The 26828-nt window shown below is 40.3% G+C and overlaps 1 protein-coding gene across 2 annotated transcripts; it reads right to left on the bottom strand.

The window, feature by feature from the left end:
• Window positions 1-434: 434 nt before the first annotated feature.
• On the bottom strand, window positions 435-19112 carry fam204a (family with sequence similarity 204 member A). 2 transcript variants are annotated; one of them, XM_076742271.1, is made up of 7 exons: window positions 18707-19112; window positions 18318-18402; window positions 18148-18178; window positions 17391-17505; window positions 15694-15783; window positions 1641-1750; window positions 435-1445 (listed from the first exon to the last, which is right to left on the bottom strand). In XM_076742271.1, exons 1-7 carry the CDS (start codon window positions 18956-18958, stop codon window positions 1394-1396), a joined length of 735 nt encoding a protein of 244 aa, XP_076598386.1. In that variant the 5' UTR covers window positions 18959-19112; the 3' UTR covers window positions 435-1393. The 2 variants fall into 2 exon arrangements, with proteins under 2 accessions (XP_076598386.1, XP_076598387.1); XM_076742272.1 differs by having other exon boundaries at window positions 1249-1445; window positions 17391-17502; window positions 18707-19080.
• Between the last annotated feature and the right edge of the window lie 7716 nt (window positions 19113-26828).

Here is a 26828-nt window from a genome sequence, read left to right as displayed (position 1 = left end):
TACTCTTTGTCCTGTTCAGAAAGCATCTGCTGATGTTTCCTCACTCAAGACACATTTTCATCAAAGTGAAGAAATCCCACGTTGTACTTTGATGTGCTTAACACAGTTTTAACTCGTGTCTCATTACAGAGATAATTAATAGTTTAATTAGCATCAATTCTCACCAACTGACAGCGTCTCAGCCTCACTGTCACGTGATTCACTCGAGTGTAAAATGATCCAAAAAGCTGGATTTTTCAGCATGTGGGCTTGTACTCGTGCTGTATCTAGGCTTGTTCAGCTCAGGTGTTTTGTATCACAGCTGCCTCCAAACTTTCATTTCTGATGTTAAGTTCATTTTTCCTCATAGAGATTCAGCCTACGCAGCAAAGCTATGAGAATACGGATCCTCACCAGGGGACAAAGTGTCCAAATATGTGCAATGCAAACAACTTAGGTGGATTAATTTTAATTCTCATTACCTTGAAGCAAAGCAATCATTTTCTATGGTTGGAAAAAAAAATATAAGCAAGCATTATGAATAAAGTAATTATCATTCTTGTGCTTTTTTGCATGCTGTTTGCAATTAACTCTTCCTGGAATCTGAATGAGCATTTCAGAAGTGCGAGTAGCTGCGGAGGCAAACGCTGCAGATCAAAAAAAGATCAAAGCAACGGCGAGAGGAATCGACGGTTTTAGACGAGTTTACAGATGCTGAAGAGAGCTCATCACACAATGAGCGGCGAGTGTAGGCTTCGAGAAACGGCGCGTGCCTCTTGTTCGGGCTGAGATACAATAGCATGTCTCCCAGCATGGGTGAGGGCCAACAGCAAAGCCTCTGTTTCATGTCTCACCCCCTCCTCACGACGTTCGCTCAACTTCCAGTTTACAACTGCTCACAACTGTTTACAGCAGCCAAATTTCATTTTCTACTCCCAAATCCTATCGCACATTATCCTGTACATTGCATTAGGGCCCTAATCTTTCCTTTCTCTTCCTCGGAAGAAGAAAGGAGCGCCTTCATGATTAACCCACTTTACAGCAATAAATAAACGCATCATCCAGTAATGTACACCAGATTTAATTTGAAGGGGGAAAAAAAGGCCAGAACGCTCAAATCACTGAAATGTAATGAAAAATAACACAATGCAGACACCAGTGGGCGCCTTAGGAATTAATTTGAATGCTCCATAATTTTTCTCTCTTGTACTCTCTGGATTGGTTTTTTCGCAGCCAACTGTGTGACTTTCCTCCCCCCTCGCCCTCTGCTGTTGTGAAATCTTCAAAATATACAAAAAGAGGAAAAAGAAACAGGATCAGTCTGCCATAAAAAAAAAAACACACACAATTTTTTTTTTTTTAATCAAAATAACTTCAAAAATATCACAGTCTTCCTCCTCTTCCTCCGTGTTTGTCACATGAAGCCCATGTTGCTTTTGGTCTCCCATCGCTTCTTAGCCTCAAACCTGCAACACAGGAAAACAGGAAATTACTGAACCCTTTCTGAATACATTTATAGCTGTCAACTTCAATCTCTGCATGAGTAATTCAAAGTGCAGCTAATGCAGGTTTCAGTCGCTCTATCTTAACTGTACTTGAACCCAGAGTGTCACACTTGGCAGATATGATGGCAAACATGAGGACAGAGAGAGACGTCATACCCCCAGGCTATTGCCTTCTTCCTTTTCTGCGCTGCCCTCAAAGCTTCCTCTTCCTGTTTGCGTTGCACAAAGTCACGGCAATCAGCGGCTCCAGCGATATTCACAGCAAGCTATTTAGAGGCAGACAGAGGAGAGGCCCATTAGAGAATGGAAATCAGTCTGTGGCAGGAAAAAGCTTTCTGACTGATGTGTCAGGGTGGCTTGTTGTCAGAATCTCAGCCTCCCAGTGCAGCCTCCTCCACACCGAAGCAAAATCCTTACTGAGCCGAACAACACGTAAATGCTGTCCTACCATCACAGAATTGAGCGAATTTTACAAAACTGGTGATCGGGTGTTGCATACAGCCTGTCACAGATAGTAACTCCGACTGATCATACCATAAATTAAACAGAATGCAAGACGATGAAGCAGCAGCACAACAATGTGGAAATATAAATAAAACACGGATCGGGTGTTTGAGGAGTAACATCAGGAAATTTTCCATGTGTAATGAACATTTAAGGATGTATTAAGATGAATATTTGGCTCTGTTTTCATCGTATCGCTTCAAAGCTCAGTTTGTTAGGTGTTGCTTCTTTTTACTTTACATAAACCAGTTTTTCTCCTTAAAGGTCCAGCGTGTAGGATTTAGTGACATCTACTGGTGAGGTTGCAGACTGCAACCAACGGAATACCACCTCAGCTCAGCCTCCTTCACGGTGGCCACTAAAATCGTGAAAGGCCTCTTTAGAACCAGTGTTTGGTGTGTCCCTTCTGGGCTACTGTAGAAACATTGTGGTGTAACATGGTGGACTCCGAGGAGGAGGACCTGCTCCCTCTGTACATATAAAGAGCTCATTCTAAGGTAACAAAAACACAACTATTCTTATTTTCAGGTGATTACACACAAACCATAATTATAATGATCATATTCCATTTTGGCCAGTAGATCTCCTAAATCTTGCACACTGGACCTTTAAGACATCTGTTGGTTGCTTCCTCAATGGACATTAAGGCTGAAACATTTTATTTGCTTTGTCAGTTGGCAGAAACTGTTAATAACTGATAATCTGTTTAAGTCATTACCTGAGGAAAAGTGCAAAAATACACTAATTGTCTTCTCAAATCTGAATATTTTGAGCCTTCTTTGAGGGTGAACTGAGCATCTTTGGGCATTCTGAAGACATCAACATGGGCTCTGGGAAAATGTGACGGGCATTTGTCACTATTTTCCAGCATTTTCCAGACCAAAAAACTCCAGATGATGACCGTCGGCAGATTAATGGGTCCAGAAAACAGGAGCTGAAATGGAGATTTCTGGAGTGCTTCTTGTGTTTTTCTTTCAAAATTCAATCCTACAAGCTGTTTTAGAATGTGTGACACTCACCACATCGGAAATCGCTGTAGGGCAATAGCCAGTGAAAATTAAGGTCAAGAGATACTGTACAAACACAGGTAACAGCATTCACAAATGTTACTGGTAAATATGTGTGTCAGTGTATATCTGTGGGGGGGGGTTGAAGTGCCCCATAGCTCCATAAATTACAGGAGCATTGTTTTATTAAAATTATTCTTATCTGTTTCGCCTTTTGTTTGAGGTGTTCTAAGAGGAAGTCATATTTTTAAGCTCCTGGCTTATAGTCTCTCCCACACATTGTTTCTTTTTGATTACTTCTTTTTTTCTTGTTTAATGTGCAAATGAAACAACTGAATAAATAAACAATGAGCAGCAATGTTCAGCATTTTGCCATTTTTTCCTCCGTCTCAAAAAAAAAAATGTTGCAATGGCATTTTTCGCTCATCACCAGCGTAAAAGAGACTTTACTGTTTGGAGTACTGCAGGCAGTCCCCGAAATCAGAAGTGAAGAGAATGACCGTGACTGCAAGAAGCAAACATTCAAATCCCAGGGAAGACGTATGTATTGTGAAGCAGAATAATCCCAATAACCCCAGTCACACAGAAGCACGGGAAACAAAGAGAAAAATCCTGCCTCCTCTGTCACTCCTGAGATAGGTTTATTATTCAAGCAAAGGCAAACTTTGATAAACAACTTGGAACAATTTCACCAAACCTTTGGGTAATTCTCTGTAATATTCAGAGTACAATCAGGGGGGAAAGAAAGTCTTAAGGTAATGAAGAAATGTGCCACCACTGCGCCACTTGGAAAAAAAAAAAGACCTGCTGGAAAAAAAATGTTTCAATTATAATTAAGTGGGATAAACTTTATTAGAAAGACTGAAACTAAAATATCTCCTAATGCATGCTGGGATTAAGCAGGTCAGAGCGAGCAGGCAGGAAAAATTAAACTCTAAAGGCTTTTTATCACCATATTTCAGGAACCAAGGGTGTAAAATGTTCTAATTTGGGATACATTAAAAGCCATAAAGGTCTTTCAAAAAGATTAATGGTACTTTGCTTGGATTTAAGATAAGGGCTTCGGCTGGCTGCAAGTACTGGGCTCCGGCTGGGCCCTCAAGGCATTCATCTATACAGTCACTGGAAGATTTATGAAAGCGTCTGCACAGCCTGAAGCGCACAAACTATGACAGTTCTCCAGTTCTTTGCCATTTTATAGGTTTTAAAGTGCTCAAATCATGTTTTCTCCTCTTAAGAGAGTTACAACGGCTGATTGCTCTTACATTTGCAGCAGATTTGCGAGCAGATAAAACCACACCACGGCTTTCCCTGCTCTCCTTGTTGAAGTGGTGTAGGTGCTAAATGCTTCGGAGTGTCTGCGACGCACGCACAGATTAGAAACAAGACGTTTAATAAATTGTTGACAAATCCGGGAACAGCTTCTGCTCCCTGTGTTTGCAGAAAAAGCCTCATTGGCTCATTCTAGGAGCAAATCAGATGAAACTGCATGATGCTAAATGGTTTCATTTGGAGATTTACAGACAGACATTTTTCTTTTTTCTATACCAGGATTACCCACATTAACCTGCTCTCCTGTGGGGTTGCATTTGAAATGCAAAAGGTCTTGAAAACACGCCTGCCATGCCATGCCAAACATTCCAAAAGCAAAATTAAAACCCCTCATTTCCCCCTCTTTTAAATTCACAACATAGCGTTTACTACATTTAAAGCATTAAAGGTCTTTAATTTTTTTTTCCCCTTTTTTTTATCAGTTTAGTCTACAATCCCTGATTGTCTTTACTGGGGCTCAACATTAATGTCAACCAAGTTACCTAGGAGACAGAGCAGATCAAAGAGACAAAAAAAACCCCTCAAATGTCTGATTAATCAAGCCTGCAAACAGCTTATTTCTTTTAGCCTGCATGCAAGTATGAAAATGAGATTCCGAGAGCAGTACATTGTGCAGATTTGTTCATTCTTATCTGAACAAAGCCAGCGGCAGCTTATTTCATGGATCACTGGCACTGTCAGCGCTGTGGCGCCGAGCAGGTGACGGCTCCTCTTTCTGTGGCGAGAACAAAATTAGCAAAAAGTCGGCACAAATTAGCCTCTCATATTTTCAGTAATATGACATTATTTTTCATTTACTTTTTTGATCCACTTTTCGGGATTTTTTTCCCCCTCCCCTTGCGTGCATCTTAGTGCCAAATCCTTTCACATCAGAGGCTGGTGAAAAATAAGAATGAAAGTACAAAGCTGGAATAAAAGCGGAAGACAGGAAACCTCCTGCATTCTTTGTTTATGTGGCTCCTAAAAGCCAATTCTTCCCACTCCATCACATATTAATATACAATTAAGTGTCCATCACAGCCATGTTTGTGCGCCTTGTGTGTCTCTCTCTGGTGTGGCCTGGGCACAGGCCTGTTAAAAACGAGGTTTATTCAAAGGATTAATAATCTGACCTTTGGAAGATTTGAGGGCAAAAAAAAAAAAAAAAAAACCTCACGCACAATGCTGGCACTGCAGCAGCAGCAGCAGCTTAAGGCCACTAGGAGGGTTAAGTCAATAGTACCGTTTTCTGTTCATTCATGTTTGGGTCGTCATGGAGATTCAAGTGGAGACCCAAACATGGGGCCTCAATCCAAAAAAAAAAAAAAAACAAAAAAACAAGGAAGAAAGAAAATCTGCAGAGCCATACACTAGATAAACCAAGTCTATCTTAATGACAGTTTCACACTGTTTTCATTTGTGTGTCTGTTCTGTTGCATCATTTCTGAGGTGTGTGATAAATGGAAGAAGCATTAGGAAGCCTTTATGAGCAGGGCAGGGTTTACAAAAAACACTGTGGCAATTAAACAGCAAGTGCAGAAAGACAATAGCTGAATGAGAGATGAGAAAAATACATCTCCACGTGGATAAAGTGTTAAAGCTCCTATTAACAATAAGAAATAAATGAGGGCTTTAAGGAAGAAATGGCCTTAAACCCATTCATAAATTTCCTATCCAGGAAGCCTCTTCCAATTAAAACGTGTGAGAGGTGGATTAACAAGGGCTATATGGCTTTGCCTCGCTAAATCACCTCCCCGAGCTGCTCTGCTGCATTTGACGTGTAAACGATTAATGACCAGCCTAATTCCCTTATCACACTACCTTAATGCCTAAATAATGTGGCCTTAGTCAACTTTGGAAAGCAGGGCTATATAAGAAAGGAATGAATATCAGATTAGCCAGCTTGTGTGTTATTTCAGAATAATTTCTTAGAACTGAGGCGGAGGGGGAAGAAAAATGTGTTTCTGGCTGCAAAGCCTCAGTGTTGCAGCAACAGTGGGAAGGTCAGAGGATCAAGAGGTCAATCAATACCACCCATATCACGTTAGAAAGGAAGGAATACAAAGTGTCATTCAGTTACTTCATTCGGACATCTCTAAAGTGAAATAATAGACACAAAGAATGCAAATCAACCCGAATTTCAGGTCTTGCATTAGGAAACAGAAGTAATGTGTGAACATACAGACCTCAAGGGTTAAAACAATCGTATCTTAATCTATTCAACGATTGTGAGAAATGTTGCTGATTGCAGTGGTGGAGGAAATACTAAGATTCGTGAATAAATGTAGCAAAAACTATAAAAAATACGCAATTTCAAGCAAAAGCCCGGCATTTAAAATGTTACTTGATTAATGTATCATTAAATTACTCTTCCTGATGCATTTCACTGTGCTAGCTGGCTGAGGAAGCTGTTTACTAACCATTTTCTACAGGGTGGTACCTAGTGATTCTTTTCCTTGCTAAATAATCTACTGCCTGTTTTCTTGATTTGTTGTTTGCCCATTACAATGAGATTTTTAACATTTGAATTGCTTGTTTTGTCTAAACAATTGTACAAACAGTATTCAGTAAAAAGGAGCAAATCCTCACACTTAAGAAGCCGTTTGAAGTCATTTCTGCATGAAAACATTAAAGGATTAATCAGTTATCAACGTAGCTGCGGATTAATTTCCTGTCGACCGACTAATCGATTCATTGACAAATTGTCTCTGCTGTAATTCTACATTCTGCTGGATCGTTTAATACATAACAACACATCATATTCCATAAGATCATCATATGTTTTGCATGTAAAATCTTTATCTGTTCAGTAACTAGTGACTAAAGCTGTTAATAAAGTAGTGGAGTAAAAAGTATAATACTTCTCTCTGAATTGTAGTGGTAGTCAAAGTATAAAGTGGCATGAAATGACATCATCAACTAGAAAATTTCAGAGCCATTTGGAGTGTGCCCGATGCTCAGTGCATATCCCAGTAATCACTTTTGTGATTCTGGGTGTTTGCCAAGTGGATGTGAGGGAGCAGTGCACGGGTGTCAGACGGTGGGTGAGATAGTAGCATTCATCCACGAGTACCTGAAGCACTTAATGGTGACAGTATTTGCAGCAGTGATAGTTCTACTGTTACTTCTGGTAGTGGTATGAGTGCTAATATGACCAGAACAAGTATTAATAGCAGGAGTTGTATCACAGAGGTGCCATTGTCACAACAGGTATCAAGGCATCGTGAATGTCATTGGTAACACCTGCACTGAGCGACCTTAAGGCTGCTGTTTGATATGTCCTGCTATAAAAGGACACATGGCCATCATTACAGTGAGAGGAGCCGGACATTAGATCCACAGGCAGACAACAACTGAAGCCAAAACTTATCATCAAAAAGCACAAGTCATAGAAAAAGACTGAATCACTTTTGCATGTGAAGGTATGATGATGTAATATGGGTCCAAAGAGGGGCGGAGGGTGTGATGCTCTCTGATGCATGTGGAAATGAATCATAGCTTCTTATGACGCACAATTAGTCGAATCCCCAAGAAAAGTCAGAACACACCATTCCACTCAAACCGCACATTTTCATGTATTTTTTGTAAATGTGTTGGCCGGTTTTTGGCAAAATGTCTGTTCAGAAGATGACAAGGAATAAGTATTGTGTCTTCTTTGCACTTTGCACAGCAGGCATACTACAATTAAGTACTGTACTGGAGTAAATGTACTTAGTTACAGCCAAATACTCATCAGTCTATTGACTCAACTGATTGCTCCAGCTCTGCTTAAGAGTTTACTGGTAACTTCAACAATGACTACTTCAATACTAAATTCAAGTACAGCAAAACCACAGTTAAACAATTTATAATGTGAAAGCACTATTCACATTAAAATGCCAAACAAAATGTCACTAAATGCATCTCCATGTTGCTGTATCCTCGCACTGTTTCTCCAATTAGTCTTTCTCGGGGCAGCCTCGTAAGAGCATTTTGTAATCTTGCCTCCACTTCGACAAACAGAATTACACGGCGAGCAAAAAGACAGCCACTCCAGGGAGAGCACAGTAGAACACCCATGCCTCCATTTTCTCGTCTAGTAATCTGATGCTAGATACACATGACATGTCATCTTTAGGGAGTAACCCCCCAAAAAAGAAAAAGAACCAAAAAAATCTCTGAAAGTTCGCCTGCTTTGCGCACATGCCATTATCTTGCCTCTTCTGAGTAGGGTAGGCTTATTAGCAAGCTTTGAACTCACACTTACAATAATATGCCATCAACAGTTTTATAAGCTAATTAGAAAAAACAGTTTAATTAATGAGTGACTGGCAATAAAATGGCAATCATGAAAAAAGAAACCGAGGGTGCTAAGCTTCCACTACCACCAATTAAGGCCTAATTACAAACAAATTATATATGTGTTTTGCTGTGGGCTTTAATTTAAAAAAAAATGGCTTTAATTAAAAGAGAAAACATGCTAATTAATTAAACAGCACACAAATCTACATTGAAAAGTATGCTTTGTCTATCAAGTAATTAATGAAATACAATAATCCAAATGAGATTCCCAGGCATTTGATAAAAGCTTAGTACCCATTTCAAAATCCATTTCAAAATTAATGGGCGAAAATTTAATGTGAGTCATCCAGAGATACAATAAAAGTTCATTCAGTGATAAATTGCTTATGCTGAAGGAAAAATGAACAAAGAGGAGAGTTTCCCTAAACTCTCTGCGAGGTGGCCTGGGGGGGCTAGCAGGGGAGACAGAGTCAGCCTCCTACTCTGATGTGGGGCGGGGAAAGTCAGAATCTGATAAAGCCCACTTTCCACAAAAGCGCTGCTCATTAATTTTTTGATTACAAACACGGGGCATGGCAGCGAGAAGGTGGTGAGAAGAAAAAAGGTGTTAAAGAACATGAATATCATGAAACACTCTTAGTTCAGCTCTTTGTTTCAACTAAGCCACCATGTCTCCTCTGACAAAATGCTTCGCCACCTTTGTTTCACAGCATTTAAGCGAGGCTTTCCAAAGGGTAGATTTCAAGGACAGTGGGGCTTTTCCTTTCAGCAGCTGCTTCTATTGAAATATGAGCTGGAACATAATGAGGGATATTATAACCATCCGCAGGTTCAAACGCGACAGAAACCGTAAATGGCTCCAGTTAATACATATTCATATGGATAATTATTCTGTATTAAGTGATCCAACTATTAGGCGGGAGACCTTCAACTATTTAGACTGACTGAGTTAATCTTGCTCAAAACCGGGTCTAAAGAGAGGTCCACCAGCCAAAGGCCATCCAGACTACAGGAAGCCACTGGTCAAAAATGAGGCTGCATTAGGGGTGTCACAAATTTAGGTGAGCCAAGGGCAAGGTGCCGCTGAGCTGAAGCAACATAACAGAAAGCCAGAAATGTTAAACAGGTTTTTTTCTCTGAGTGCTTATGACACTTGAACAGTATGTGTTAGTTCAAAACAACAAGTTATACTGACAAATTCACAGTGTATGTAAACATATCCGGAGCAATAGCCTTCAAAGTGGCCTTTTCATAGCACTTTGAACAGAAGTGGAGCGTGTCCACAGTGTGTTTTACTTTATTGCCCTTCAGTGTGAAGTATCACTGCAATTACATATAAAGAGAGCAGCTTTCTTAAGTCTTTGTTGCATGTAAATGTAGTGACTGGGTTAGAATCAAGTGTAAACCCACCATGAGGTCATCCATTGGTTTGTGAACTACCGTTTTGAAGCCTCGAGTTTGGCCCTGTGGCTGTCGCCACCTTGGTTTTTTGGAGCATGAAGTGGCCACATTTTGACGGGAGGGTGGAGCTGGGAGGATACGCATTGCTACGCCTCAATACTGATTAGATCTAACTAAGAACCAGACGACATGCAGTGACAGCGAAGTGAAGAGTACCCAGCTTCATCGTACATTTTACTCTCATGCTGGATTGAAGAACACTTGAAACTAGTGAATAAGACCTTAAAGTCAATAGTAAAATGTCTACTGGGGTAATAAATCAAGTGAGAAGTCAGGTCATTTTCATCAAGAATTTACATACAATTTGGCTTCTTTTTACAGCCAGTGGAGTCGCCCCCTGCAGGCCAGTAGAAAGAAAGCAAGTTCAAGGCACTTTAAGGCAACCCAAAAGCTCCGTCCACTATTCACCTGACCAATAGGTCTGCTTTTGTCTAATGTACTGTAGCTGTGCCATCACACAGGTCTGCAAACTCTTACCTACACACATGATGGGATGGCAACAAAATCACAAGGTTCAAAAGTGCAGCAGAAGAAGAGGTAAACCGTTGACTGAATGAAAAATCCTATGAATACAACTATGAGGTCAACTAATTGCAGCTTATTGCTGAACATCCACTTGATTCTACTGCATTTGATCATCACTTCAATTAATAATATGAATAAAGGTCTATTTCCAACTGACTTGAGTCTACTGTGGGAAGGATGCACTAGCATGATTAATACTTTGTAGCATTTGCAGGTCCAATTTGATAAGATGGTGATCCTTATATTATAAAACTGTCTGAACAGTTCAACAACAGGTATGTCTGAAACATACTGATCCTTCATAGTGCCTTGCTCTTTTGCACTGTATAGACTACAAAGAAAAGCAGCCCTTTAGAACATATATGCTTCTTTGTGTGTGATAACATTTGCAGGCCTGCCTGCTTCTTTCCCGTTGGTTCAGGAGAGGCCAGCAGCCATGCAACTACTTTTTATTTTTCATATTCTTTAGCTCCTGAAGTAATGAAATGGACTTGACACCCCCTATTGTGACAACCTAAGAGGGTTTCTGTTTTGAAGTGGTAATGCCACTCTAATAGCTGTGATGAGTGCTATGGGGGAACTGTAAGCTCTAACATGGCGTGACAGTCTTTTGTGGTGAAATATACCCACTTACTATAAATAAAGTACAGCTCCTGACTATTTCAAAAGACCTCAGTGGCTCTGTTTTACAAAGAGAAAAAAGAACGAGGGAGTAATTATTTGTTGTAAGGATGATGTTGTATAAAATACTACAATGAGAAGGTGTATTAGTGTGACAAAGAAAGTACTACACAGTAGCAGTCATCTTTAGGGCACAGCGCTGAATGAAGACACCAAAAAAAGTTCTCTCTAAAAGTATATGCTTAGTACTTAGTTTTATTGGCAATACCAATCTGGTTTCAGAAAATAAAATTCAAACTGAACTTCCAAAGACTTGATACAGGGAATCATTTTAACTGATGCAATTGGGTGTGATAACCTAGTAAAATGTTGCTTTAAATCATCACGAGTAATCTTATTCAGTAAGTATATATGAATGGCACCTTATCAGAGCTAGGAGTGGTCACATATGGTGTTCCACAAGGATCAATCTTAGGACCTCTACTCTTCCTAATATATGTAAATGTCATTAGAATTGTAGTTGGTTGTGAGCATTTTCTGTATGCTGATGATTTGGCTTTGTTAGCTCAAAATGTGTTTGTCAACTTTGTGGAAGATTGCCATTACAGATCAGTATTTAACAGCAAGGTCTTTGAGCATATTAGAGACCAGCATAGGTATAATAGTCAAAATTCAGTCAAAATACACAGTGTAGATAAAGTTCTTTTGGATCGAAATCCTAAAGTGTGGAACAGCTGTGAAAACACTTTTTTAAGGAAATGAAAAAAAGAGACATGCACCTTGTATTGTTTAGAAGAGAATAAAACCAAACTGACTGCCAATACATTTCAAATTTTCCTGTAGATCACACTACACTTCAGATAACATAGGAAGCCCTGCTGTGCTTTGTAGTACTGATGAGTTATCAGCTATTAGCATTGGCTCATTTACTGGGAATAGCAGCAAAATCAATCGTCAAATGTGAGCTACTGGATGCTATCAAGGCTCTTGACAAGCTGTGAGTCATTTCTAATGTATCTGTCAGTCACTCCGAAATTACTGAATTAATTAGCCCCAAATGCAACTTACAGCAGTGTGAAATAATGTGCAGTAATAGAAGGATGGAGGCCAAGCAGAGGACTTGCACCTTTGAATCTACTGAACTACTGGCACTACTTTAGAGGAAAGAAGCTTTTTACATTATTTTGTGTCTTCTAAGGCTTGTGAAAGGCAATCTAAACATGCTGAGAAGGATCAACAGACATCTTTATGAGAAAAGAAACCCTATCTGCACAGTTTAAAGGAATACATTAGGGAGCTTTGTCTAAGCAATGGAGACATAAATAATATTTTGTTACCTAAAAGGGGATGTGATTTCTTTGCGCCATCTTCGTGGGCGTTAATTCTTTCACTTAAAAACGGAGCATGTCTTCATGAATTCATCTAAAACAAAGACTTGCAGCCTTGGGAAATATTTAAAAACTGTAATGAGAATAAAAAACCTCAACCTGCAATATCCGAGCAGCGCGTCTCAGAAGTTTGACAGATGAAAGAACACCAATCTCAGAATTTGTAAGGAGCCTTCAAAACAGGTTTTTACCAAATTGTTTTAATGTTCAGATTAAAAGAAGAAAGTAGAGCAAATGGAAATCATTAATTGATTTGAGGGAGCTCAAAACAGCAGAAACAAACATTTCCGTCTTATAAAAGGGGGGATTCTGACAGCAAGCTCTCTATCTTCCTTCCATTTCTCTTTGCTTTGAGGAGATAAGTGGGAAACCGTTAGATTGAGGATGAAAATATACTGAAACATTGTCATCCAACATGTACCAGCGCCTTCTTTACAAAACAATGCCTAGAGGGACAAACAGGCCTCTTTAGTTCCTCACAGCTGTCGGAACGCTTTTGCATTTTTTGCGAAGAAAACCTGTTCCTATTCTTCCAGTGAAAAGCCTGCCACAATCATGTCTTGGTGTTATGACCGTAAACAAATTAAACATCTAAGCCATTCCGTACCAAATGAGCCACTCAATTATAACCTTGAAATTGATTCTGGCCACAGCGGGGATTATTGATCCTCTAAATGTCTGTCACAGTGCTCCTGTCAAAAGTGAACAGGAGTGCTGTAAACAAACATGTTGGTCTTAATGCTATCTGCATTACAGGCTGCATCGTTTAAGGTATAATATAATCCTTTCTAACTGATTCACAATCCTTCAAACTTTTTGCCTTTTAGCTGCCACTTCTCTTTACATTTCCCACATACTCAGCACTGCCTGTCTTTGGATTCAGGAGCGAACGATAAAGAACTTTACGTCACCGGGGTTTGGGGGATTTCAAAACGGTCAATTTACTATACTCTTGTGAAATGAAGTTATCACTGCTAAACAATGAGTTGTGGCTGCCAGACTGCTGTCACATCCCATCACGGTTCTGGCAAGACACGAGGCAGGTGCCAGGGAGGCGAGCACCTCGGCTCAGGCTAAAAACCAATCCACCAGCGCTCTAAGAGGCTTTCTGAAAGTACAGCGCAGGTGCCACTCACAAGAGCTTTCATTTAACTCCCCCATATTTGACCACTCTGCTAGCAGTTAAGATGGGAATATGAAAGGGCTCTGATGCCACACACTAATGTCTATTACACACTGGAGATAACAGGGCTACGCATGTAATGTCAGTTCAATGAATAGTACAACTGCTTTTTTTCATTTCTAAACACACAGCCTTGTTTTTGGAGCCTGCTTATTCATTCAAAAGGGGGTGATGTTTTCCAGGAAAAAAAAAAATTACTGAGAGCACAAAACATGTTTTTTTCAGTAGCAGCAAAATATAATTTCATGCAAAAACACATTCTGCACTCCTGTTTACAGTTCGTGGTGTCATTTCTTGCTGAATAGCATCTTTTTAGGTGACATATCTTGTCATGGGGTCAGACCTTCTACTGTCTATTTCTGATTTACTGTTGCAGTATTACAGGGTTGTGAAGTGGAAGGAGCCTGGCTATGGAATAAATGTCTCATTGACTTTTCCCATGGACAAAATTATATGACTGATAGTTGGAGCGACTTGGATGGGGATGAAATCACTGGAGCAAAAGGCAAAAACTGTGCATGATTATCTGGTTCTTTGATAAAAAGCCAAAGGCGCAGTCCTGCAGACATGAAAAAACACAAAGGAGTTGACAGTGACTCCTAAGTTTAATTTCAGTGAGAAACATCTAATCACAGCACTTTAAATTCTCCACGATGTTGCACATCCACCAAGAAATGGTCTGTCCCATAAGCCCATGCAATCCCACTTTCAGACTTTTTTGGATAAATTAAACAAACAAGATGTGACAGCCAAGCTAGCCAAGGCTACTTCCTCCTGTTTCCAGTCTTTGTGCTAAGCTAAGCTAACTGGCTGCTGGCTCTAGCTTCACATGAGAGTGGTATTGATGTTCTCACCTTACGCTCTGCCAGAAAGCAAATAAGCGTATTTCCCAAAATGTTGAACTTTTCCTTTAAATCAATTCAGTTTTAGATTCTGGGCCAGTTGTGGAAGAATTCAGCAACTGCAGCACTGCGTTTTGTTCAAAACCGCCACAGTGAAGTGTTACGCATTTGCTACAACTCTGACGGGCTTCTTCTCTTTAGAATTGGCAACAGCTTATGGGTATTGTTTTATTCAGGGCCATCTGCCACGCTTACCCGACACACAAAATAGCATTTCTTGGAAACTAAGTTTGGATATTAAAACTGGTGGCTACAACATAAAGCTATAGTATAGGATCAGTACATCATATGGGGAATTCTTGTGTTTCTACGTTAAGCAACACTGGGGATATGATTAAAAGAGAAAATTTAAATGGCGATTCGGCGTGAGCGACAATATTTCCTGAACCAGCAGCCCCGCCTACTTTGCAACTCTATTGCAATCTAGGACCGACGACGAAATCTGAGCCCACAGTGTTACACGTGTTTGTGTTGCTACCATTACTGTACAAGATGAAAAAGCTTATGGGATGCTGTAAGCAGCACGGATCATGAAACAAAGAAGTTTAACTTTGATGCTCAAAGTACAGCAATTGCCCCAGCGGAGAAGTAACACTGCAGCTGTATGTCTTTTTAACCGCAATTATGTGTGTGTGTGGGCTACATTTTATGCTAAATTAGTTTCAAACCACTTGATCCTTGATGCCTGCCAAGGCGGTTAGTTACAAAACTTCAGGCACTGCATTTAGGGACATGTACACTTCAAAGGTATGAAACTCTTACCTGGAGAATGATTTAACAGTTGGCTTGAAAGCAATGTACCCTTCATTAAAAAGCAGAGCCAAAAGTCCTTTAGACACTGCAGCACTTCAAAACTAAGGGGAGGGCTTTCCATTAACTCAATGGAAAAGGGCTGCAGGACTGAATGGCGGGTGTCTGCGTGTGTTTTTGTTCCTCTATGTCTTTGCAGCAGAAATGGCCACGGATCCATTAGCCTGATTTGTCACAGCAGGAGCACCCCAAAGATCTCTTATCAGCACAACGTACCTCTCGAGTGGCGAGTCTGTCGCTCATCTCCTCCGCCTTTGCAATGTCCCCTTCAGCTATGGCCCTCTCTATGCTCTTTTCTAGGCCGGACTGCAGAAGAGGGGGAAAAAAATTCAGGGTTTTTTTTTTTTTTTTTTTGGAAATAGGGGTAGAGAGAAAAAAAAATCAAAGAGTAACTTCAAAAGTCCCCAGGGCCTTATTTTTAATATGATTGCCATTACTACAAATATGTAGATTTCCCTTCACAAATGAAAACCTTTTTGATTGGATATTAGTGGGGAAATCTTAGAAATGCTACAGGAGATTACCAAACATAAATGTGACTCTTTAATTACACATTTCCATTACAGGCCTAAGCAGAGGGGGTGCAGAGGAGCCCCCGGTTACTGATGGCAAGGCAGTTCTGCTGTGATGAGCCTATCTGAGGAAGCGGAGGACCAGATTTCTTCAGCCCCAAAAATTTCATCATGCTAAAACTGGAAAGAGGCTGTAATTATTAATGTGTCTCTTCTGAAGTATTGTTTGAGGGCCTTGACTCAATGGTAAAAGTCCACTGACAATACCATCAGGCTTAAAAACGCAGAATTTCTAAAACAATTTCCTCTAGTTGCACAGTCTTAATTTTGCTTTATATAGCTTATTATTCTGCACATAAAGTGAAGCTGACACTGATACAACCTCACCTGTGATCTCAATTATCATCTATTGTGTCTGACAAACAAAACCCAAACTGACAAACCATCATCCTTCGTGCTATGAAATGTGTTTTTAAGGTCACTGAAGAGATGCTGTTAGCAGATGAATTAATCACATCTGGCTGCTATGACAGCTTTTTCCTCAAATGACTGTGTGAAGGACTCGGCAGAAATAAGAAAAAAAAAAAAAAGAGAGATATATTAATTACAAGGAACTGCATTTGAGGGATGAAGGAGCCCCTCATTATGTTGATGTGACAAGTTCTGTTTCATTCAGCTTGTTAATCATTTCCTTTATCCTTTCATAGTTGCCCTATTCAGAATGAGGCTAAAATCAGCAAAAACTCAATTTTATGCTGCTCTGAGATAAATTAAGCACAAAATACTCCAAAATAATCATTAAACGGATTTCAAATTGAAATGAGAACGGTTCCCATTCACTGGGTCAGCTATAATGTTCATCAAGCTTGCAAATATTTTGCTTCATTGGCAATTTGCAAGCCTTTGCATGAAATGTTGATTCATCTTTAAGTGCAGAAACGCGTCCGAATGAAAGAAAGTTAAGTTTGTTACTTCAATGATGAATTCCTCAGCAGTGCTACATGTCTGTTTATTATCTAACCATTCATTTAAATGTTCTAGCTGTAATCACAGAGGGTGTATGAGGCACTCCAACCCTCTCTTCTTTTGTCAAGCAAAATTTTGATTTCCATTAGGTTTCTTACAGAGGAAAAACCTACATTTGACTTTAATCCAAACCGCACAAGAGAGGAGATTCATCCTAATCTTATCACTAAATGTAGCCAAACATAATCTTTAACATTCATCACGGTGTCAGGTCGACTTAACACGAGGATTCTTCTAATCCACGTCATATCACGTGAAACAATGAGAGGATACAGTGGCACGGAAACACAAAGCATGGGAAGGTGTTACTAACAGCTACGACTGACACAGTATTAATCCACAACAGATAAGTTGGAAGGCAGGAGTCTTTGTTACCTTCGGAGGGGGTTTGGAACATGCAGGGGGATGAAATCGATCATTTACACCAAAATACTGCTTAAGCTCATCCCAGTGCTTCTCCCGCTTCTCCCGCTCCTCCTGACGCTCTCTGCTAACAGAAAAAAAAATGCGTGTTAATGTTCATTACATGTAGAGCGGCACTGTAATAAGGCAAACTATCCCTGTCCATCCGACTGGACTCTCTTTCAGTGTGGCTGAAATCAGACACATGTCTCATTGAGGGTGTCTCACACAGCATAGCAACATCATCAGTGTTGGTGAAAAGGTAAAACACTGGCACGTTCTACCTCACCACATGCTTGCTAACTTGCTGACATATAGATTATTAAACAAATAACTGCTTAACTATAGAGGATCTCTGTTTCTTGTAAGTTTTCTAAAGCATACCATAGGTTGTTGGGGCTTTTTTTTACCGTCCAGACAGCCACTGGATTCTGGTCCTGTCAATACTGCATAAGGATCAGCTTTCAGATTCGCAATTTGTTTGTGTTAGATCACTGCTAACATCATGTCTGCATTTATGTTTGTTAAAGAATGTTGCAATTGCATGATAGTGCCACTGGACATCCTGCTGGTGTGAAGGTCCAGCATGTGAAATTTTAGACTTGGCTGCATTCACAAGGTTTTTGTTGGGGGAGGGCACGCTTTCATTTGCCACAGATGCATGACAAGAATTATATGAATGTTTTGTTGTTTAGACTAATTTCCCTGGTTGGTCTTTAAAATTAGATACCTTGTTTCTGCAGCTTCCTCACTTTCTGTTCCTGTCGAATGACATAAGAGACACAGTTAAAGGTTAGCAGCTAAAAAGCCTTCTGCTCTATGACATACAGCATTACGAGGGTGGCCTAAAGTTCTAATACAGGTATGCGTGTAAAGGCTGACTTTCATTATCACTGACACCTTTCTTGTGTCGTCTTCTTTTTCTTTTCCTGGGGACCTTCATTATCTTCATTTCGTCATTCCTCTTGCGTAGATCCTGGAATTTCTTTAACACACACACACACACACACAATCTGAATTCACAAGAGCACCCCAACACGTGACCTACCTCTGCTGTACACAGGTCGTGCTATGACACACACATAGTACAACAGGGCTTCAAAAACATGGCGTTATCACATTCTGTTCAAGCAGAGCTGGGGATTCAAATGAAAGTGTTAATGTCAATACGTGTTGTTTAAGAATTACCCCTCAATTACAGACAGCACCACAGGTGGTCTGCATGCAGGCTGCTTTTATTTCGCAGAACAAATGCTAAGCTCAGCTCACTGCATACCAATTCGACATACTTGCCACATTTCCTGGGATATACCAGGCATACTACAGTTCGGTGAATCACTGTCTGCATCGTTGGCAGCGTGTGTCGGCTGTGCTTCCACCACGGTGCCCGTGTTTTCCCCGGCAGAGTTCAACTTTTCACCGGAGCTCTCACACTTCTCTGCCTCCCTCCTCCTCTCATCATCATCTTCCTGCTCGTCCTCCTCGTCATCTGTACTGAGGTCGTCTTCGGTTAAACCTTTGGGCAAGAGTCCGCTGTACATTATGAGTCAGTAGTATATAGTCACGTTGTAAGGTAATGTATCATTCTCCTGCACTAAAAACCGACAGAAATCGGTAAACTACAGATTTTGGCAGCAGTTGTTGGGGTAGCCTCTCATTTCCGGGTAAACAGTGTGACGTTTCTTGTAAGAAAGCACCGATTGGCTGATAGCGAGGACCCGTTGAGCACATGACCCAATAAGAACCGTACTCACAAAGGCTGTGCAGCTGTGTACGAGGACGAGACAAAAGCTCTTATTGGCTGTTTCGGTAGAAACAGCATTGAGCGTTTTACACAGACATTAATGTGAATTTTCTTGCTATAGTGACGCTTTCAGCTCAGAATAGACGGGTGGACCAAATGTTATAGCAGTCTAAGCTAGTTTTAGCGCTGAACTAAAGTGCAGAGCAGGCTGTTGTGGAGCATTTCTAATTGAGGTGAGCCAGGCTACTGACAGGTCCGTGAATTACCAGGAATCATTCAAATGTTAACCTATATTTGTGTCATGTTCTCGGCGAGATAAGCTTCCCTCTATGACCAATGGTTCGCAATTTGCTCAAAGTGCTTTGGGCATTACATTATTATTAGAATGATTAGCATGCAAATCTTGTATAGCCCCTGGCACTGGCACAGGCACATCTACCCTTAAATTGCTCTTTCACACTCATTCACATGAGGCTTTCTTTTGGTTGCATCTTATTGCAATGCCAATAATCTACATAAATTATAGCCTGCATTTTGTGTGCCATATAAATGTAGAATAATGAGTGAGACCTATAAGACCAGTGTGGTTATATATAAAGAGGTCAATAGCCAGGCCAGGCTCAGGTGTGCGATGGACACTGTATACGGACAGAAGTTTCTGGAAAAAAAAAACAAAAAAAAAACCATATACATATATTTATGCACATATAGATAAAATACATATTGACATTATAAAATAAACATTATTCATTTAAAACTGAATCGCTGGGTGTTGGGCTCTGACAACTTGAGATTGGCATATTTCACTATTTTCTGGCATTTCATAGACTACATGATTCCTCGATTAATTGAAAAGATAATCCACAGGTTAATCCATAATGAGAATAATGTTAAACTGCAGCCCTAAAATCAGAAACTGTCTGATGACAGAATAAGAGAACACATTTTGACACATTTTAGTTGCTAACTAAAAGCACTGAGGTGTGGTACCCAGCCCTGCCTTGTGGCCCAGTGTAAAAACCCATAAATAAATAAACCTGGACACCCTGCACTCTCCTTGACCTTCCTGTAGCCTGAGATGACTAAGATTTACACAGTTCAGCTTTGCCAAAATGCAGTGCATATTAAACTGGGGTGATCAGGCTTATGCTGCACTGAACGTCATCTCCAACATGTAAAATCTCTATCTCATCCTCGGAAATATGCAACCATTAACTGGTATCACTCACTCAGCATTATCGTGACTTTAATTACTCGTGTGACAAGTTGATGAGCACGGCGGCGTCTGAAGGTAAATGAGAGTCACAAAGTCCCGTTAATACTAAACAATTTTGGCATTACAGGTCTGAATCATTTCCTTATTGATTACCAGACTTTGTGTTCTATTTCACACTTGAATTAATGTCTCTCAGCTTTCCCACCATCCATCTCTGTCTCTCTCTCTCTCTCTCTCTCTCTCTCTCTGTGTGTCTCTCTCCCTGGCATGTGCTCCAGTTCATTATTTCCGTCATTTCTTGGTAATTTGGAGTTGGCTGTTTAAAACTTAGAGCCTCTTATTAAGTTTTGGCCATGGTGGATAAGAGGCAGGACTGTAAGAGCACAGAGATAAACTAATCATCTTAAAACCCTAATTATTAGTATCTTACTGTGACAGACTGTTTTTGCGAGCCAGCCAAATTGAGCCTCAAATGAGGAAAGGCATATCTGTGGAAGTGGTAATAATTTTAAGTCATCTCGATCTGGCTTGGTGTGGCAGAATTCATTAGTGCAGATTAGCACTGTGTGTACAAAGTAAATGAGATATCTAATAGCAAACGTGGAGGTCCGGGGACTCTTAATTTCCTCCCCAATATGAGGGATGATGTTAAGAGGTGATTATATATATTTTAACATTGTGACTTCTGCTATGTAGATTTGTCGACTCCTTTACGAAGCGCTTACACTAAACAGTGTTGCTTAACTGTTGACCTGTCACCTTCCTCTGGATTCCAGCTGCAAGAAGGTGACGAGAGCGAACCCACAAATCAGATTAGACTGTGTTACTCTGATGCAGAGGCAAGCTGATTTTTTTTTTTTCCACATGAGGATCCGAAAGAAGTTAATTATGTGTGTAAGGAGAAGGTTGGGGAAAAAATAATAAGATTACAAAGAATAATTTGCTGATATAATTACACCAAAATTGGGTACACACAATTGTAAAATACATGTATTGCTTGACCTGGGTTAGCCAGTGAAATAAATCCTCCTTCTATAGCCTTTGTTAATTTGTTTTTATCATCTCCAAGTGGTGTTTGTGCAGGCAGTTCAATTTGCATGTGTAATTCCACTGTGCAAATTGACAACAAGTAGATAATTCGAGGAAATAGGCTGGTTGCAGGCCCCTGCTATCTTCCCAAGCCTATTCATTTTGAGGAACCGCTGAGGCATGAAACTCATACATCAACTATTTCCTGACAACGCTTAGGCTTATTGTCCCCTAAAATGTCATTACAGCCATTATTTATGAAGCTAATTCATTTATTAAACCATATTTACTCTGACAGAATTTGTCACATTCTATCCATATCCCGAGCATTGCTTTTGAACAATGTCTTTCAGTGAGTATGTGTGAACACGTACAGCCTCGCAAAGTTTTGAATCGACCCTATTTGTCGCTCATAATGGTTGGAATATTGCGAAAAATGACAGCAGTTCACCGTTCTTTATTGACTTTATTCATGGAAACTTTTCATGGCAAAAGCCTGCGACTCGTGTCACAGAAGACCAGTGAAAATAGTGGTAATAACCTGCATCCTTTTTTGTATTTTTGTCCTTGCGGAGCAGAGTTAACATGGAGCTAATCAGATGAATTGCAGCTATTTTAGCAGCGCTGATAAATCCCCCTCTGACAGCCTCCTTCCCAAATGAGTGTGTATTAGTCTCTTTTAACGCATTGCAGTCAGACGTCTGAAGCTAAAGAGTTCTCGCATCGAGCCTCCTGGCCTGTTGCTGCTGACTTATGGATCTGTCAGTTTAGCGCAGCACACTTCCTGACAGTGTGGATAATTTGCAATTGTGAGTGATGAAGTAACACATGGGGGGGGGTCATACATTTTAATGTTACATGTTCTCCCTGGATTATTCCGTCATACCATTCTCCTGCATCTCTTTCTTTGGACTTACCTGTCACCCAAAAGCACTTATCACAGCAGTGGCGATGAGTTGTGTTTGAACTGTTTTACAATATTGATTTGGAGGCATGACATTTTAATTAATACTGGGTGTTAGCTGTCATATAGGCAGCCAGCCTCATTGGTTAGAATATGAGACGTGCGGGGTGGGGGCAGTGAAGATAAGGCTAAAGCACTTACTGTGAAAAGGCTGTAAAAAGGGATCAATGTGGAGGGAGAGAGACAGTCATGGGCTGAATTTAAGGTGGAAAAAACAGTAATATCTGTGCTCACTGTATTTCTGTCAAGGTCTATTCTCTGCCCGATAACACAAATCATTGAGACACAGCGTGCCTTCTGTCTTCCACAGGTTGCAGAGAACATCGTGTTATTGGGAGTCTATATTGCCAGCATGCTGAGAGACAACCAGGGGGAAATTAGGTAACTTTGTAGCACTCCATTGAACAGCAATAAGCTTTTAGGGCTTAGCAAGCATAAACACATTAAACTGATGAGATTCATCAGCACTCTTGTGTCAAATCTATTGTGCCCACAGGCAGAGCTCAGCAGCAGCAAACAGCAGAGCGAGAGAAGGGCTGCAGACAAACCAGTGCTGTGTCCTCTGGATATTTCCTGGTCTGCCCAGAGTGAGTCAGTTGGTCTCTTAGCTGAAATATGGACATCAGACTTTGATATTTATAGAACATATAACCTTTGGACAAGCAGAAATATTTAGCTCCTTTAACTGCAGAGAAATAGCTAGAACAAAAAAAAAACTAAAATTCATTGATTGATTTTCAATTGGTGCACTTTTTGGTAATGCAGTTAAATACGGACCCTTTTTAATGCGTAAGGTAATGTTAGCAAGAGTTAACCGATCCCAAAGTGAACAGTAAAGAGAGACACACAGCTAAACAAATATAAACATATATACATATACATAAACAATTAGTAGCTGGTGTATACAAGTAAGAACTGGACAACATATTGTCCACAGTATGTACAGGGCTGTGAATCAGAACACTACAGGAAAGATACCATACAGAGGTGGGTTAATGTGCATGCATATTATGCACAGCATATGGTGCATACTCCTCCATATGGCAATAGGATATCATACGTGTTGTGCATGCACAACGTGCATAATGTGTATATTACACATTACGTGATGTGTGCCTACAGTAAAATCCATGTACAGTATTTGCTCTAACCTGCAAAAATGCATTTTGATTTGACTAAATGACCATATGTTGCCCGATAATGTCAGCACAATAGATGTGTTTATGGCCTGTGTGAAGCTGTGTTACATCCATACGCAGCACACTCAGCTAATTGTGGTTGTAACTGGCTGTCTCTGAACAAAATAATGCCAACCTTTAAACAGGAGCACATAAGACATTTGCTCATTTGCAGTTAGTTCACCATATTTGATGTTTAATTGGTGTAATCTCCGAGCTGCAAAGCTGGAGGACTTTACCCTGATAAAGTGATACATTTAAATTGAAATATTTCTTCTCAAAGGTAAGATGGCCCTTCAACTTCGTTTATCTGTTGTCTCTTCCTTGCCAAATCATTGTAGCCTCTTGCCTTTTGGATAGTTTCACAGGAGGCAACCAGATTGGCATGAAATTAGCTCAGTCTGAATCTTTATATGGTCCAATCAGATGAGCTGAGATTTAATCTCAGCCGGCCTGCCCTACCAGAGTCCGACCCCTCAGATGAAATGGACTACATATTCATAGGTTCGCTTGCATGGTTGATTATAACAGCATAGACGGAAGGTACAACCTTTCTTCTGTTTATCTTTAGTCCAGTGTTCCTGTGTGAGAGGAAAGATTGAATATTGAATATGAATTCCCCCCACTGATTGCCTTAAAACCAAAGGACTCAATGACATGTCTTTTAGCAGTCCAAGCACTCAGTCCATTTTTTATCCAAGTCCAGGCCTCATTGCGTCCTGTTTTCAGCAGTCCACACTATAATTCACACCTCAGACATGGTTGTATTTTGTAGCTAAATAGTGTGCGTTTCTTTGTAGATATTCATTACCTTGGCTGACATAAAATAATGTCCTGTAATAATGGGAAATATTACCTGATGAATTAATTATGGTGATAGCATCTAGGGTAGGAGGCTTAAATGCCATCTTAAATTACAGACATTAGAAAACTTTCAACTTGTCTCATTTGCATAAAAGGAGCAGAAGCATGCATAAATACAAAGGCTTCCTGAGGAAGGAGGCAAGTGCATTGTCTGGGAAGCCTGATCAGTTTATTATAGGAATTAATAATTACATGAGAAGAAAAAAGAAAAAAATCCCACTTTTGACTGATCGTAAGCTTGATGTGAAAGCATGTGTTTTCATTCCTGAAACAGTTTCTGTTGACACCTCCTGATAGGATAGTGTGGGATTGCTAAATTAATTTATTATAATAGTAGAAAACTGCACACACACATACACACACATATATATATAAGGTTACAGCCTATCAATTTAAAACTAAATTTCATTTTCCCATGAAGCAATTTTCCCATTATTTTATTTGAATGTCAGACAGAAGTGATTGACTTCTTCAATAGTTCAGCATTTTTAATTGACTAAATGGACAAAATGCCAATTTAAAAACAGGAAATTAAAGTGGTGAGTTCCCTGATAAGAAACGCTCCGTTGTACTGAATCAAAATACTGATGTAATTCATTGTTTTGATTCATTATGTGCACTGGGCGCCAAGGAGCAGTAATACAACACGTGAAAGAGGTTTGGCAGAACACATTGAGAACGGGATGTGGATCTTTTGCTGAAGCCTGTAAGCTGTACTGATCAGGTAAACTACAGAGCAGCAGGTTTTATTACTCAAAAAATCCTAATTGTAATGTCATATTGCACTAAAAGGAATGTTTCATTGAAAATCCACCCTTCTTGTGTTGGCAAAAAAAAAAAAAAAAAGTCATGTTGTACTTTAAATGCCCCCTCCTGGCCTCCATTTGTCATAAGACAATGACGGCTTTTCAGACAGTGGCAGTTCTCTCAGCCCAGGTTGATCCCTTTTGCCACAAGTTTCTACATTAATGTCTCCCACATGCTTCGCTGTCATTGTAAGAATTTTAGTTTTATTTATTTGCAGTGCAGTGAAAAAAAAAAATCTATTTTTCCTCCTTCGTGCTAGAGCCCACTGCTAATTAAGCTCACGTGCACCTACAGTAAGTTCACAGGTAAGCCCTCCATCACGGCATCATGGCACAGGAGGAGGGGGGGAAAAAAAGCCCCCATATTGTGGAAATCTCCTTCTCCTCAGAGAAAGAGAGGGGGAGAGAAAGTGGGAGAAGGAATGCCTTGCCTTCCTCATTACACTGCTGTCATTTACTCTTCATCCCCCGTACTCTTTAGTGGCATTAAGACGGGATGTAAATTTGACAGTTAACGCTGTTAGAAAATGGCTAGTTCAAGAAGGGCAGGAATTAGAGATGGGCATTAGACGCTGATAAGCTCCTTTCCTCTGCCGCGGCGGCTGCTTAACATTCATGGGAAAGTCATCATCAAACAACGTTATCACAGCTCTGTTGACGGCTGAGGAACATCATCACTATGATAATTTTTTTTTTATAGCTGTGAGCCAAAAAAGCACTCTTTTATTTCAGCGGTTTGTTAATGAGATAGGAGCTTGTTGGTATGGGCAAATGCAAACTTGCCACTCTCCAGCGTTTGTTTGAGTCCCCGAGCCTCCCCCGCGTGCCTCCCACTGCACACCCCCCCTCCACACTGTTTAATGTTGCAGGGAGGGGGGAGGGAGACACATTTTTATGTACTCCTTTCGAAGTGCTCTGTGTACATTGCTGAAGGAGGGCCTTTATGTGTACCTTTGCAGATCAGTCGCTCAAAGAGAGGAAAACATGGTTATATCAACAAACGCTCTCTCCTAACAGCCCTGTAGCTGGCACCTGTCACTCACCTGGGATTTAGCCATAGATCTGAATAGAGGGAGAATGTTGAATATTGAAGCTGAGTAAACTCCCACCAGCAATAGCATGTGATCAACTCCGCTTTTAATGATGAAAAGGCTACTTAAACTGTCGGATCTTGAGGCCTTCAGTAATTATGGCTATAAATCACGTGCATTGTTTCTTCCTATTTATTCATTAATGCTCCTAACAGCTCAGTTCAGAGGTTTCTTGCACTCTGGAGCAATTCACATATGTGCTAGCTGCCAAGGCTAAGCAGCTTTCCTTTGGATAGGGATGCAAACTGTGGGCTGTAGATACCAAAATCTGATTTTGGCTTTATCACTGTTTGTGTTTGTAGAGTGGGTTAAGAGAGATTTAATCTTTGGAAATCCTTACCAGGGGAGATGACAAATCGTCTCTAACTTGCTCTAATTACTTCTAAAAACTTTTTTGTTTGCATTACAGTTAGTGAGCAAAGGTCGGCGATGAAAGGTAGACGAGGATGATTTGTAATGTAGGCTTTCATGTGTAATATATCTCTCACAACTGGACACAAGGCAGTGTTTATGAGTCCA

Source organism: Chaetodon auriga, chromosome 11 (assembly GCF_051107435.1).
Source record: "Chaetodon auriga isolate fChaAug3 chromosome 11, fChaAug3.hap1, whole genome shotgun sequence".
Classification (NCBI taxonomy): domain Eukaryota; kingdom Metazoa; phylum Chordata; class Actinopteri; order Chaetodontiformes; family Chaetodontidae; genus Chaetodon; species Chaetodon auriga.
The sequence above is the reverse complement of the archived record's forward strand: the minus strand, read 5'-3'. Positions and strand labels throughout refer to the sequence as shown.